The sequence below is a fragment of the Podarcis tiliguerta genome, assembly GCF_965153285.1.
Source record: "Podarcis tiliguerta genome assembly, chromosome: W".
NCBI classification, from domain to species: Eukaryota; Metazoa; Chordata; class Lepidosauria; order Squamata; family Lacertidae; genus Podarcis; species Podarcis tiliguerta.
Window position 1 is genome coordinate 6,875,669 of NC_139552.1, and position 16,382 is coordinate 6,892,050.

The 16,382-nt window shown below is 46.1% G+C and overlaps 1 protein-coding gene across 1 annotated transcript in view; it reads right to left on the reverse strand.

Moving 5' to 3' along the window:
- Window positions 1-16,382, reverse strand: part of LOC310668870 (BCL-6 corepressor-like protein 1) — a 101,119-nt gene that overhangs the window by 62,245 nt on the left and 22,492 nt on the right. The window contains 2 exon segments of the mRNA XM_083422231.1: window positions 2,464-3,360; window positions 15,220-15,310. Coding sequence (XP_083278357.1) covers window positions 2,464-3,360; window positions 15,220-15,310 — 988 coding nt within the window.

Genomic DNA, 16,382 nt, shown 5'->3' on the forward strand with positions numbered 1-16,382 from the left:
CAGTTTTTGTAGAGCAAGGGTCCTAACACGTGATGCATGAATGCTTGGAAACAGTGACTTCCGGACTGCAAACCGAACGGCATGACTAAATACTCAAACGCCCCCATCAGGGTGAACATGGTGGTCTTCCACTCATCGCCTTCTCGTACTCTTATAAGGTTGTAAGCCCCTCGGAGATCCAGTTTGGTGAAAATCTTCCCCTTTCGCACCCGTGCCAAAACGTCGTCGATTCTTGGCATCGGGAAGGCCGCCGGTTCTGTCTGGCTGTTCAAATTGCTGTAATCCACCACTAAACGTCTTTCTTTCGTCGATCTCTTGTCGACGAAAAACACGGGACTCCCGCCTGCCGCCTTGGATTCCCTGATAAAACCCCTTCTCAGGTTTTTCTCAATAAACTCTTTTAGGTCCTTGAGCTCTCCCTCCGACATGGAGTAGGTTTTCCCCACCGGCAACGTGGCCCCCGGTACCAGGTTGATCTGACAGTCATACGGCCGATGGGGTGGCAATGCATCCGCCTCTCTCTCACTGAACACCTCCTGTAGATCCCTGTAACACGACGGAATCTCACTCGCCCCTACTCTGCATGTTGCTGCCCTCCTGCCCTCGCTTTGTCGATCTAGCCCCTGGGCTAGGCAGTTCTCCATGCAGTGCGTCGAGCCAAACGTCAGGGACCGTTGGTGCCAGGAGACCATCGGATCGTGCAACGCCAACCAGCTCATGCCCAATATGATAGGCGGCCCCGCCAATGTAGCCACGTGAAAAGCGATGACCTCAGAGTGTGTGGCCACACGCATACGCATTGGGGGTGTTCGATGCGTCACTTCACCCCCCAGCAGTTCTCTTCCATCAATTGTTGTCACCTGCAGCGGAAAGTCCAAAGGCAGCAGGTTCAGTTTGTGTTGCTCCGCAAACTCCTTGCTGAAAAAGGATGCTGACGCCCCAGAATCAACTAGCGCCATCTCCTCCACCGTCTGTCCATTCGGGAGTTCCAGCAGCACTCTCAGCATTATGCTTGCTTTGGGGTGCCCAAGCCGGGGACTTTCTGTGTTGCTCCCGCCTGGCTGTTGCCCCGGATTCCCACCAGCCAGGCCTCTTCGTTTCCCGAATGCTGGGGCTCCTCTCCCTCTGCCTTCTGGGCGGCCCCCAGCATTCCCTGCCAGTTCCGACGCTCTGGACACACTTTGGCAAAGTGCCCAGTTTTCTGACACACAAAACATCTTTTTCCCGCTTGCCAGTCTTTTTTTTCCTTCCAGCCAGACCGTTGGGCTTTCAAACTCTCCCGTGCCCTGGCTGTGCCTATCTCCATAGGCTCTTGCGTTTGTTGACATTCTGAGGCAGCTGCAGGCATTTCAAGAATGCGGTCACCATGGAAACTCCGCTCTCTGCCTTGCTTCCTTTCCCGCCATCTGGCTTCTTGTCTCAAACCCACTCCAAGAGCAGCCTTTGTTAATTCGTCCATGTTTTTAGGTCTTGGCCCCCTTGCCAGTTCGTCCTTTATTTCTGGATTAAGTCCATTCTTAAATATTGCCTGAACTGGTTGATCCTCTAAATTCCAACCCAGTTTCTGGACCAGCATAGCAAACTCAGACCAGTAACTGCGTACTGTGGATTTGCCTTGTCTCAAAGCCAGCAGCTCCTCCTGCGTTCTGTCAATTAAACTTTGGTCTGCATAGATAAAATCCATTGCTTCCCAAAACTTGGCTTCATTTCTGAGGGCTTCATTCCCCGAAGCTATTAACGGCCTGATCCAGCTTCTAGCCCCTCCTCCCAGATGCCTAATGATGTGGGCAACCTTTGCCGCACCATTCTGAAACTTATCTGCTTCCAGTTCCAGAAAATATTTCATCTCTGTCTTGAAATCCAAGTAACTTTCCGTGTCTCCCTGGAACCGTTCCACCCACACACACCTGCCCCCATCTGCCGATAGCCCACCTTGGGTTACTCTCTGGGCAGTCCGGGCTTCTTCCAAACGACTCTGCAGGTCTTGTGATCTTTGCTCCAGAGCGACATTGCGCTTTTTTAATTCCAACAGCTCCTTTTCCATGTTGTAGCTATTTCCAGCTTTCCAGCACAATAAGGTGAGAGGGAACAAGCTGTCAGAAGCTTAATGCTGGCCAGCTGGCATAGATAAGGCTCCGGGCTCCCAGCCAGTTTCCAAACTATTTGATTTATTAGACAAAGTTCAAACGTACATCTCCAGCGTTACGATTATGCGTCCTTCCCTTGTGGGCAGTTGTTCCCTCTAATCTTACTTCCTCTTTCTTCTTACCCAGCATCCCCATCGGCTAAGGCTCCTCCTTCTGTTTACTCTGTGTACATCTTGACTTGTGCCTGGCTCGTCCTCCTCCCCCTCTACGTCAGACTGACTATCTGATGACAGGCTGCTTATAATCTCTTTCGGCTCTCTATAACTGCTGGTTTCTGTCCTTTCATCTTTTCCCGTTTGCCTCTCCCTGACAAGATGGAGGCCAGGATGCCCAAGGGAAGCTGTTCTGGGCCTGCCGGGCCCCTGGCAAGCACGCTGGTGGCGACTGACAGCGGCACAGTGCTGGCACCTGCTGCTGCCGAGGCAGGCGTGCTAGGCAAGAGGTCCGAGCCATCGACAGCAGAGTAGGGTCCAGTGACCGCAGGGGTGCTGCTCTCCCCTGACGGGGCAGGGCTGTTCAGTTGGCTTGTCTCCACAGGGACCACTTTGGGATCTGCGGCCAAAGGCCTAGCCACGGAGAAGGCATACGGGTAAGAGCAGAGCTCAGAGGGGGAGAGAAGACTAGGCAGGCAGGGGTCTTGTGGGAAGGAGGGCATGACAGGCAGGGCAAGGGCAGAAGGGACCCCGAGCAGGCTCGGAAGAGGTGGGAGGTAAACCAGGGGCTGGCTGGGGGTGAGGACTGCTCCGGGTGGGAAGGAGAGGGCCATTTTTCGCATAGAAAGGGCCTGAGAAGTGGAGAAACAGATGCTTTTCAAGGTGAAGGTGGCTGGGGCAGAGGTTAAAGTGCTGCAGCTGTTGGTGGCCATGGTGGCGGCAGCCTTTGTGGCAGCTGTAAGGGTTGTGCCAGCAGCTGCGGTGCTCTTCTCCTTCCCTGGATGCTCGCTCTCCAGAGCCTTTGGGAAAGCAGGGGAGACCTCTGCCGCCTCCTTAGCAGACAGCCGTGCACCTTCCGGGCTGCCACTGCTCTCTGGCCTTGTGAGTCCACCCTCCCTAACTTTGCCTGGGTTGGCATCGCTGCCCTTCAAGGCCTTCTCAGCACAGTCTGGCTCGCAGGGCTGCTCCTTAAGTGTAGGTGCGAGTTCCTCTTCCATGGTGCCCTCTGCCTCAAACCCTTGGGCACTGCCACCGCTACTCGAGACTGCCATGTGCTCCACCTGCAGCAATGAGGGAAGGCAATTGCATTAATAACATTATTGTATAAGCACAATGCTGGTGTTTCACATGCAAATTATATCAGGAATCCTAAAACAGGTTAGAAATCAGTTTTATTCTCTCCACGTTGCTAGGGAGCCAAGGCAGAGTGACTTGCCTAAGGCTACCTAGAATCAACAAGGGTGATCCACACCTCCACCTGATATGCCAGGTGAGACCCTACCTTCCTTCAGACTGTCTCATCAAAGTAGTGTGTGCCCTGGTTATCTCCCGCTTGGACTACTGCAATGCGCTCTACATGGGGCTACCTTTGAAGGTGACTCAGAAACTACAACTAATCCAGAATGCAGCAGCTAGACTGGTGATTGGGAGTAGCTGCCGGGACCGTATAACACCAATCCTAAAGGATCTTCACTGGCTCCCAGTGCGTTTCCCAGTACAATTCAAAGTATTGGTGTTGACTTTAAAGCCCTAAATGGCCTTGGTCCAATATACCTGAAGGAGCATCTCCTCCCTCATCATTCAGCCTGGACACTGAGGTCCTCCTCTGAGGGTCTTCTGGTGGTTCCCTCACTGCGAGAAGCAAAGTTACAGGGAACCAGGCAAAGGGCCTTCTCTGTAGTTGGGGCCACCCTGTGGAATGCCCTCTCATCAGATGTAAACCAAAAGTAACTTCACACACAAAGAACATTCCCCGTATGTGAACAAAACACCCCCCCCCCCCCAGTGGGCAGGACGACACATAGAACTATTAACCCTGTAAGCTCTGATTCTCCTCACACTCCCTCTCATTCTGTACACTGGTGGAACTGTAAGTACAACCACTTACCCCAAACACAACCCTTCACAGAACTCCCCATGACGCTGGAAGCTCAAAGGTTTAGTAAACCCATATGCCAGATTCTCCTGACTTGGACAGTACTTCAGCTTCACCAAGCCTGTCTGGACACTCTGACACACATTCTGGAAACGTATGTCCAAATGTTTGGTTCTGGACTTAAACTGTCCAGACTCTGCCAACTTCAAACAGCATTGATTGTTCTCCCAAACAGTGATGGGCAGGCAACAATCCCCACAGATCTCTTAGACCAAACACCGGTAAAATTCTAGTTCCCTATAGAGTTCTGACGGCACACTGAACTCAGCTTCAGTAGAGGAAAGTGCAATAAGACTTTGCTTTTAGGACTTCCACCCAACTAGAGATTCCCCAAACTTCACTACCATCCCAGACACCGATTTCCTGTCTCCAAGATTTGCCCAATCGCTGTCAGTCCAGCACGTGAGCAGTGCTTCACCCTCAGCTGACAGTTTGAGACAGAAATCTTTGGTATTTTGCAGGTAACGCAGCACCCTCTTGATACCATTCCAGGCACTCAGACTTGGCTTTGTAGCCTCCCTGCTGAGCAGATTGGTAGCAAATGCTATGTCTGGTCTGCTCCACTGGGAGAGATAAAGCAAACTGCCCAGAGCTGACTGAAAGATCTCAGCGTTTTCAAACTCAGCACATTCCCCAAGCGGACTGTTTTTCACGTAGCTTGTCTCCATGGGTGTTCTGACCCCTGCACATTCAGACATCCTGAACTTCTCAAGCAACTTCTCAATCTTGCCTTTCCGACTGAACAAAAAGCTTCCATCCTCAGACCTATCTATATGGACACCTAGGTAAACCTTCACTGGATCAAGGTTTTTGAGCTTAAACCTTGCACGTGTTTCCCTGTCTGTGCCACATGGACGATGTCATCCAGAAACACCAAGACCAGCTCCTGTGTCTCTCCTGACCCTTTCAGGTACAGGCAGCTGTCTGCCAGACTTCTCTGGCAACCCATACTCTGCAGAGCATCATTCAGACACATGTTTCAATTACTGGCCGATTGTTTCAAGCCATAAATGGACTTGTGTAACTTCCACACTACATCTGGCTCATTGCCCTCAAACCCTGGAGGGGTGTACAGATCCTCTTTCAGGTCTGAGTTCAAATAAGCAACATCCACATCAAAGTGATCCACATGATGACCTCTTTGTGCAGCTACTGTTAAAAGCATGCACAGTTTCACTCCGGGAAGTAGGAGCGTACACTTCAGTGTAATGCAGCACCTTCTGCTGCGTGAACCCTCTGGCCACTAGCCTAGCCTTGTACTGTGGTTCTCCAGTCGCTGTGGGTTTAATCCTGTAAACCCAGCAACAGCTCACAGCCTGCTTGCCTGCTGGCAGCTTCGTGGTGGAGAACACACCTAAAGACCTCATTGAGTTCAACTCCTTTCCCATTGCCTCTTGCCATTTCCTGGCTTCTGCTTCAGGCAACTGTTGAACTTCCTCAAAACTCTCTGGTTCGCACTGCACCAAACCAACCCACACACTAATGACCTCAAGACTTACCTTTAGTAGTGTGTGTGGAACGCCTTAGCATTACTTCAGGTGCCTCCTCTGACCAACTGGGGCCAGCTAGTGTAGTGCGTCCTTGTCATCAGAAGACTCCACCTCAGACTTACCGTGTCTTCTGAACTTCTGCACTGGACTGGTGGGAGATGAAGGTGCACTCTGAGGTTCTTTTTTAATAGCCTGTGGAGATGCCCTTCCCTGTTCCTGCTCCTGGTCAGGGACCAGATCCTCAGCAGCAGGTTCAGTATCTACCTCTCCCTTCTCAGCAGAGTCAAACAGACTCTCTGAGAGAATGTCAGGATTCCCATGGATGCATGGCCACCCACTCTGCTCACAGAACTCAGCACTCCTGCTGACTAGAACCCTTGACTGATTGCCTTCTGGATAGGCAAATCTCCACACCTTAGTCCCTGGTTCATACCCACAAAAGATCATTTTCCAAGACCTTGGGCCACCCTTCCTGCGTTGGGCCTTTGGCACAAGAACCCAAGCCTTGCAACCAAACAAATGGAAAAAATGCACCTTGGGCTTCTTACTGTGCAGCAGGAAATAGGGCATGTTCCCTACAACAGAACTGTATGAGCGGTTCAGCGTGAAGCTTGCAGCTTTCCACGCTTCCCCCCAAAAGCGCTGTGGCAACCCTGCGTCAAACAGCATGGCTTCTGCCACTTCCTGCAGTGTTCTGTTCCGACGTTCTGCAACCCCATTCTCCTGTGGAGAATTTGCGACTGTCAACCTGTGGCGTATCCCTTTCTGGCAAAAGAAACCCTGGGTCTGCAAAGCAGACCCAGTGAATTCCCCACCGCGATCTGATTGAAAACTACACACCCTCGGGGAATTGTAGTTCCACTCTTTTACCATGTTGGCAGCTTCACTCTTGTCCTTAAGAGTTATCAACCAACCATTTCGGGGAAAATCATCAATCAGAGTGAGAGCAAACCTAGTTCTGCCCAGACTTGCAACTGGCATAGGGCACATAAATCTGCATGGACCAGCTCAAAAGGTTTTGTGGTTACCCTGTCAGAGGTAGGAATAAGTGCACGTTTTAACCTTAGCTTTCTTGCAAGCTCTTCAACCCAGGAACTTATCACATGCCTTTATTTTGCATCCCTCAGTGCATTCTGGCAGCTTCTTGACATACCCCCAATTGCTGTGCGACATTCTCCTGTGCCACAAATGCTGACACATATTGTGAGTGGGGACGCTAGCACACTGGGCTTGTACTGTCTCAGTGTCACCCTTACGTGCTTGAGGTGTTTCCAGAACTTCCGAGTTGAGCGCCAGCGATCATGGCGGCCCCCTGCTGAGCACCGGAGGGGGAGCTCCGAAAAAAACAGGGTTCTACCGCTACGGCGACGTGGTGAACCCCTGAAAACGTAGGCGGAGGAAGCCTACGTCCGTGGGACTCGGCGGGCACCAACAGCGATCCCCTAAAACGTTTCTGGAGCTCAGGAAGAGCTCCGGAGTGTGGAGGGGGTAACGCGATGCTGAGAGTCAATCGCTTCTTTTTTGGAGAGACGTCGCACAGCCGTGATCGGAGGAGCGCTCAACTTCTTCTTGGGACAAATTGGATTATAAAAGAACTTTCCGTGAGTAGGAGAATTACAAATTTTAAAAGGGAAAGAAACAAATTGAGGAACTTTTGGATTTGGCAAGTTAAAAAAGCAAGCTAAATTAGAACCGAAGCGGTAAGGTTTAACCAGGAAGTCAGCCTTCCGCTCTGTATATAGTTGGAAACAAAGACTTTTGCGTGCCAAACCTTTAAAAGTGCTTTTGAAGAAACGGAATCTGGCATTTTGATAAGGATCTTTTCCCCCCCTAAGTGGCAGGGAAAAGGGGGGGAAGGACTGGAAACTATATTGCCTGCGTAAGAAAGAGCTGACTGTGGGGGAACCACCGCCCGGCGCGCCCGGCTCTGATCCGTCAATCTGAAAACACAGGGTAAAGGAGGGACTGCGGAGAGAGACTCTGAGATTTTAAGCTCTGCAAACTGGATTATACTGTTAAAAGCTGAGGCTGTTTAAGTCTTGTTACTGGGAGGAATTAGCTGCAAAGTTGCGGAGAAGGAGAAGGAGAAGACGGGAGACATTGTTCCCAGGGGCTATTGTATCCCCCTGGTGGACATAAGGATTGTTACAAAGACTGATACAAAGAAACAGAAAGCAATTGGGAACTTTCCACTGTTTGGCCTTAAAATCTGACAGCTTGCTGCAGCTGGGAAAGTGACTGGGGACTTTCCACTGTTTTGACTTCAAGTCTGACAGCTAGCCTCAGCTGGGAGTGACCTTGAAATAAGTTGGTGTGGTATGGCAAGTGATAAGGGAAAACTAGACCAGCTGCAGGAGAAGACTACAAGATCTGGGAAAACCTTTTACTCAGGAAGAAGAGCCTCTATACCAGACCCAATTGGAGGTGCATCTGTACAACCTAAACCAAAAGCTATGTCTTCAACTGAGGACCTTTTTAATACAGGATTTGCAAAAATTCAAGAATCATTAAATAAATTGACAGAGGAGGTTGTAGAAACAAACAAAAAGGTGTCAGAGACATCTTCTAAAATAGATCAAAATACAGCTTGTATTAAACAAAATACGAATTTAATTCAGCAATTATTGCAGGAATCATCAAAAACAAGGAAAATTGCAGAAGAAGCTAAAGCAGCTGCAGAGGCCACAGAAGAAAAAATACCACCGATTAACAGGCAACTTGAGGACTATAGAACAAGATTTTCCATGCTTGAATTAAAAGATAAACAAACGAATCTCAGGATCAGATCCTTGCCAGAAAATGAGAAAGAAGGTCTTAAGGAATTTCTTGCACAGGAATTTGCAGATTTCTGGAAACTGGATCTGGATAAAGAAGAAATTAAAATAGTAAGTGCTTTCCGACTGGGTAAAACAAGCAGGAGAATCAAGACAAGAGACTGTTTGGTCACCTTTGGATCTAAAGAGGAGAGAGATAAAATTTTGGGACTACATTTCCAAAGGCCTTTGGAAGTTGGTGAATCAAGAGTGGAATTGTTCAGGGACATCCCCAAACATCTCTTAGACCTCAGATCTAGCTACAGAGACTTGGTCACACAGCTGAGAAAGAACAACATCATCTTTAGGTGGGAGTTCCCTGAAGGGCTTTCGTTTAGTATAAAAGGAAGGAAAATAAAAATAAAATCAGTGGAAGATAAAGACAGATTTTTAAAGGACTACGAGGAGGACTTACAGAAGGAATTCTTTAAAGACCAAGACCCGTCCGATACACAAGAGAGAAAAAGGAGAGATATAGCTAAAGCAATCTTGGATTTGGACAAGACGACACCACCGGGACCAGAAGAGAAAGAAGACACATTGGGAGCTACTGGAGGAATATAGCAGACTAATTTCAAGATGTCTCTGCAACTATTAAGCTGGAACTGCAACGGTCTAAACGTGGTTTCTAAGAGAAAATCAATTTTTCACATTTTAAAAAAAGAACAATTGGACTTGATTTGTTTACAGGAAACACATGTAACTAGGCTCCATAGAAAAATTCTAATTAATAAAAGACTAGGTCAAGAGTTTATTTCATCGGACAAAGTTAAAAAAAGAGGAGTGGTGGTATATGCAAAAGAGAGCCTAGCACCAAAATTAATTTTTAAAGATGAACAAGGAAGATATTTGGCAATTGAAATTCAACACCATGGACAGAAATATCTGATTGTTGGCGTATACGCACCGAACGAAGGAAAATCGGAATTTTTCAAAAAGTTACATGAGACATTGATGGACTATCTGGAGTACAATGTGATCTTGATGGGAGATATGAATGGAGTTGTTTCTACAAATATGGACAAGGCACAACGGCAGGTAGTCACCAAAGATGGGAGACTACCGAAAACCTTTTTTGAACTGACTGATAACCTGGACTTGGTGGATATCTGGAGAACCAAAAATCCTTTAGAAAGAGAAGGAACCTTCTTTTCTGAAGCCAAAAAGACATGGACAAGAATTGACCAAATCTGGATCACAAGAGGACTGGCACCACAGACAAAAAAAGTAGAAATCTGCCCAAAGACTTACTCCGACCATAATGCTGTAAAGATGGTAATGAACTTACAACCAACTGGTTCTTTCAGATGGAGGATGAATGACTCTCTGTTTAGAGATGAGGAAATAACCAAGAAGGCCCAGAAAACTCTGAAAGACTATTTTGAGATAAATTTAAACACTACGGTGGAAAAAAGAACTGTATGGGACGCAAGTAAAGCTGTTATGAGAGGATTTTTGATACAACAGAACGCACTCAAGAAGAGATTACAACAGGAAAAAAGAGAAAAGATATTGGAAAAGATTAAGGAAGGTGAAAAAAGACTGAGATCAAATCCAAAATCACAACAAATCTTGAGAGAGATAAAGTTATATCAAGTACAATACATGCAAATGATAAATCAAGAGATTGAATGGAAGGTCAGACAAATGAGACAAAGAACTTTCGAATCAGCAAACAAATGTGGAAAGTTATTGGCATGGCAAATAAAGAAGAGACAGAAAATGAATACAATAACAAATTTAGAAGAGGAAGGAAGAATTATTCAGAACCCAGTGGAAATTAGGAGTGCCTTTCATAGATACTTTAAACAGCTTTATTCACAACAACCACAGAAGGAAGCAGATATGGAGGAATTCTTGAAAGAAAATGGGCTACCGGAAATATCTCAAGAAAGTAAATTTAAATTGAGCTGCAGGATAACAGAACAAGAGGTAGAGAGCGCCATCCAAAATATGAAACTTGGCAAGTCCCCAGGACCTGATGGGTTGACGGCAAGATATTATAAATCAATGAAAGACTGGCTAATTCAACCCTTGAAGGATATATGTAATGACATATTACAGGGGAAAAGGACACCAGAAACGTGGAAAGAAGCTTTTGTGACTCTCATACCAAAGACAGAATCGGAAAAACACCAACTTAAGAACTATCGGCCTATATCATTACTTAATGTGGATTATAAATTTTTTGCTGACATTTTGGCTAGAAGATTAAAGAGGGTTTTAGCAGAGGAGATTCACAAGGACCAAGCAGGCTTTCTCCCAGGAAGGCACCTATCTGATAATGTAAGGAATATAATTGACATTTTGGAACTTTTACAGGAAAGAATAAACACAAAAGCAGCTTTAGTATTTGTGGACGCGGAGAAAGCCTTTGATAACATTTCTTGGGGTTTTATGAAAAAGAATCTCCATAGTATGGGGGTAGGCCAAGAGTTCGAAAATGGTATAGGTGCAATCTATTCTGAACAAAAAGCAAAATTAATTGTTAACAATGTTTTGACTGAAGAGTTCAGAATAGAAAAAGGAACACGACAAGGTTGTCCTATTTCCCCTCTGCTTTTTATATCGGTCCTGGAGGTGTTGCTGAATATGATTAGAAAGGACCAGATGGTAAGAGGGATACAGGTCGGAGTTAAACAATTTAAATTAAGAGCATTTGCAGATGACTTGGTTTTGACATTGCAGGAGCCAGAGTCCAGTGTGAAGAGGGTTTTAGAACTGATTCAAGAGTTTGGTCGATTAGCAGGTTTTAAACTCAACAAAACAAAAACTAAGGTTTTGACAAAGAATCTAACAGAAAAAGAGAAATAAAGGTTTCAGAATGAGACAGGTTTGACAGTGGTGAAAAAAGTGAAATATCTGGGAATTATTATGACTTCAAAAAATGGGAACTTATATAAGGATAACTACGAAAAATGTTGGATGGAGATAAAAAAAGATCTAGATATATGGTCTAATCTAAAACTCTCACTGTTAGGTCGTATTGCTGTGATAAAGATGAATGTATTGCCAAAAATGTTATTTTTGTTCCAGACACTGCAGATTATTGATAAAATGGACTGTTTCAAGAAGTGGCAGAAAGATATATCCAGATTTGTCTGGGAGGGCAAAAAGCCAAGAATAAAATTTAAAATATTAACAGATGCAAAGGAAAGAGGAGGCTTTGCCCTGCCAGACTTGAAACTTTACTATGAAGCAGCAGCTTTTTGCTGGCTGAAAGAATGGCTACTTCTTGAAAATACAGATATACTGGATTTAGAAGGATTCAATAATGCGTTTGGGTGACATGCTTACTTATGGTATGACAAGGTTAAAGTTCACAGAATGTTTAAGATTCACATTGTCAGGAAAGCATTGTTTAATGTATGGATTAGATATAAGGATTTCTTTGAAAACAAGACTCCAAGGTGGTTATCTCCGATGGAAGCAAAAGCAGTCAAAAAACTCAATATGGAGGCCAATTGGCCAAAATATTGGGAGATACTAGAACAAGATGGAGATAAATTGAAACTGCAGAGTTTTGACAAATTAAAAAGTAAAGTCCGTGATTGGCTCCACTATCATCAGATAATGGAGGCATATAAATTGGATAGGAAAATTGGCTTCCAGGTGGAAAAATCAAAATTGGAAACAGAATTGCTAGAACCCAAAACTAAGATATTGTCAAGAATGTATAATCTGCTGCTGAAATGGAATACACAGGATGAGGAAGTGAAATCAGTAATGATTAAATGGGCACAAGATGTGGGTCACAACATAATGCTAGCCGACTGGGAACGGTTATGGACCACTGGGCTAAAGTTTACGGCATGTAATGCCCTAAGAGAAAATATTATGAAAATGATATACAGATGGTACATAACACCAGTCAAACTAGCAAAAATTTATCATATGGCCGATAACAAATGTTGGAAATGTAAAGAAACTGAAGGTACCTTTTTTCATCTCTGGTGGACATGCCCAAGGATTAAGACCTTTTGGGAGATGATCTATAATGAACTGAAGAAAGTATTTAAATACACATTCCCGAAGAAACCGGAGGCCTTTCTCCTGGGCATGGTCAACCAAGAGGTACGTATGAAAGACAGGATATTTTTTATGTATGCCACAACAGCAGCAAGAATACTTATTGCAAAGTATTGGAAGACACAAGAATTACCCACGCTGGAGGAATGGCAGATGAAAGTCATGGACTATATGGAATCCGCAGAAATGACTGGCAGAATCAGAGACCAGGGTGAAGAAACGGTGGAGGAAGATTGGAAGAAATTTAAAGACTATTTACAGAAACACTACAAGATTAATGAATGTTAAAATAACATCAGATTGAATGTATAAGGTTATTGGAGTAAAATTTTAAGGATCAGAAGACCCAACATTCTAAGTTCTAAGCATTGAATAAGCTATATTAAGACATTCAAATCAGAAAGGAGGTTAATTATGACAGAGGGAAGGGATTTGTTGTTTAATTGTATGAATTGGAATACAGGGAAGGGAGACTCGGGGAAGTCAGAGAAACAAGTTAATGCAAGATCAATATGAAGATAAGATTGTTTTTATTTCTGTTGTTTGTAGTATGTTATGTTTGTGTAATTCTGTATGTTTTTGGTGTATTGTTTGTTGCTTTTGTTTTGCTTTGTTGTCTTTTATGCAAAAACGAATAAAATATTTATATATATATAAAAAAAAGAGGTGTTTCCAGAACAAAGAGCCTTGTTCTGACATTCAACACTAACCAGGTGCTTCCCACCCCTGGAAATAGAACAGACATCATTTTCAAATCTAACCTTATAGCCATCTGTAACAAGAGAAGAAACAGACAGCAGACAACATTGCATTCCTGGCACAACATAGGCTTCCAGTTCCACCTGTAAAAAAGGAACAAAGGTATTTCCAACAGTCATTAGCTGACTCTGCGACCCATCTGCAAGTGTGACTGCTTTTCCAGTCGAAACAGCTCTGCAGTTCCACATCCGGCCACCAGAGAGCAGCAGATGATGACTGGCACCACTGTCGATGATCCAGCGCAGCATGCTGACCTCACTGGAGCTGTCTATCACCATCGCCATAGATGCAGCAAGATGATGCGAAGTGCTGTCTCTCTCACTTCCTCTGTCACATCCTCTCCTAGCGTTCCCACCCTGGGCTCCCCCTCTTATCTGGTTGCCATGGGAAATGGCCTTGGAGGCATCCTGTGCAGATTCCTTTGCTCTCCTTGGACACTCTCAATGCAGGTGTCAATCAGAGCCGCAAACAAAGCAATGACACGTTGAAAAAGCTTTGACTGTGTTTTCTGCCTTTACTGCTCCCTCACTCCTGGCGGCAGCTCTCCTTGAGGCTGTCCTGCTTCTGGGGATGTGGCCTTTGGCTCCCGCTGTGGTTCCATGATGAACCCTCTTCAGTTCCTGCCAAACAGCCTGGGCGTTTCCAAGACCCTCAACAAGTGGCAACTGTGAGCCATCCAGACTGAGCACTATAGATCCCAGGGCTCTCCGGTCCCTCCTCTGTGAGGCATTTGCCGCTGCAACTGCTGCTGCTCCAGCTCCGTCTCCAGCCTGAAGCGGAGCTGCCTCCCACAGACCTTTGGCTGTAAGCCAGGCTTTCCGGGACCATTCCTCCCAGTTATGTCCATTGAGTCTCTCAAAAGGGACTGTGTAGGACTCTTGGCCTTCTGCCATCTTCTCCCCCAGGGCTTAGCGTACTCATGTTCCAGTAGCTCCTGGCACCCAATTCTGAGGACGAGGCCTTCACCAGTGAGCTCCACTGCCTCAAGCCTTAGGCAGGATCTCCAGCTGGACCCCCTGCTCCCACACACACAGGCACGACGTGGCTGAATCCATAACCTGTTGTGTTATGCAGGCAACTGCCACAACCTGTGATGATTTCTGGATGTCCTGTACGCTTCCTTGTGCTTCTGGACTTTCCCCAGCTTCGAGCAGAGTATCGCAAACAGTGGAGTGTGCTTGTGCGGGTGCAAAAATAACAGTCCGTACGCAGGCTTCTTTCTAATCTAAAGAAGCTTGAATGTACAGCATAGCAAATAAATCATCCAGGAGAAAGAGCAGGCATCCTCCCTTTTGTCAGCGAAAACCGAAAGTAACTTCACACACAAAGAACATTCCCCATATGTGAACAAAACACACCTCCCAGTGGGCAGGACGACACATAGAGCTATTAACCCTGTAAGCTCTGATTCTCCTCACAATATCTGATCACTTGGGGATAGAATGTCTCAGCACGCGGAGGTTCCATTTAGCTATCCTGGCTTAAGAAACAGGAATATCCTTTTGTACCAGATTCAGATGACTGGCCCATCTAGCCCAATACTGTCTTCTTTGACTGGCAGCAGCTTCCCAGGGTCTCAGGCCTTCCTAGAACCTGCAACCTGATCCTCTGGAGTTGATGTGGAATGAACCTGGGTCTATACACATGCAAAGCAGTTGCTCTACCTCTTGGTCAGGGGGTAAACAGCCATTAACAAATCTCTCCTTCTCCTCCATGAATGTGCATAACACCCTTTATATAAAAAAGTCACCCAAGTCCATGGCCATCAGTCCACCCTGTGGCAGCCCATTCCATTTGAGCTGGCCAGATAATTAGCCACCTAGGCCCTCTGTATCTCAGCAAGTGTCAAAGCCTCCTCCCTTAGGTACAGCCACTAATACCAGCTGCCCTTACCTTAGAAAAGCTGCTGCCAGTGCAGGAGTCAGGGGAGCCCAGATGCTGGGAGTTGCTGGTGTTGGATTCTTCATCAGTAAGTGGGGCTCTCCTGTTGCAGAAAGAAGAGAAAGAACAGTGAAGCTGAGAAACAATCTCCCAAGCCTGCAAGACCCAAAGCACCCCAACCCCACTTTTGGGGGTATCTCTTGTTAGCAGATGCACGTAGGCAGGGGGCTTCGTCAGCTAGATGCAGTTCATGAATCATACACAGCTCACGCTTGTCCTAAAGGATGTGCAAGCAAGGCAAGGTTGGCTTCCCAACCTTCAGCAGTGGGCCTGTGTAACTTAAGAGAAATTCAGAATCACTGAATGCTTCAGTCTTGGTCGCCAGGTGTTGCTGGACTAAAACTCCCATCATGCAGAACCAGTTTAGCCAAGAGTCAGGGATGATGGGAGCCGTAGTCCTGCAACTCCAGGGAATCCAAGGTTGAAGAACACTAACAAAGCCATAACAAGGGACAAACACCAGCTCCCTCCCAAGACCTTTTTCTACCTGTTTGCCTTGATTCGTGTGGCACCCACTCCTAAATCTATGCTGTTTTGGGTCCAGGGCTGCAGCTTCCCAAACTTTACCACCAAGGACGATGGAAGTAAACTTGTGAAGTAGCAGGTGAGATTGTAGCCAAAGTTAGTGTGGGGGGAAGAAGAGTCTAAGAATCTTGATGATGAAAGAAGAGATCCCTTCCATCCACCTTCCCCCCTGAGATCCCTCACCTCAAGCTTCCCAGACTTTCCACAAATTCTCTCATATCTCAACCATGGAGAAAACCAGCATCAAATACCCCATATTACCCACTTGGCCTGACCTCAATCCCCTACTCTACTTAAGAGTGCTGAGTGGAAAGCCTGGCCATGCTTTTAGAAAGTAATCTTTCTTTCCCTCCACCCCAACATTTTTTGGGGAGGTAGAGCAGCACTATCTCTTCAAAAACATGTGGTTAGTGGTGGTGCTGTCAGCTAATTTCAGGCTGTATATATGCTATAAATTTAAAGCACATGACTTTCTTCTAAGAATCCTGGGAGCTGTAGTCTACTCCTCACAAAGCTGCAATTCTTAGCTACTAAAAACAACCTACAGTTCCCAGGATCCTTTGGGGGAAATCGTATGCTTCAAATGAGCT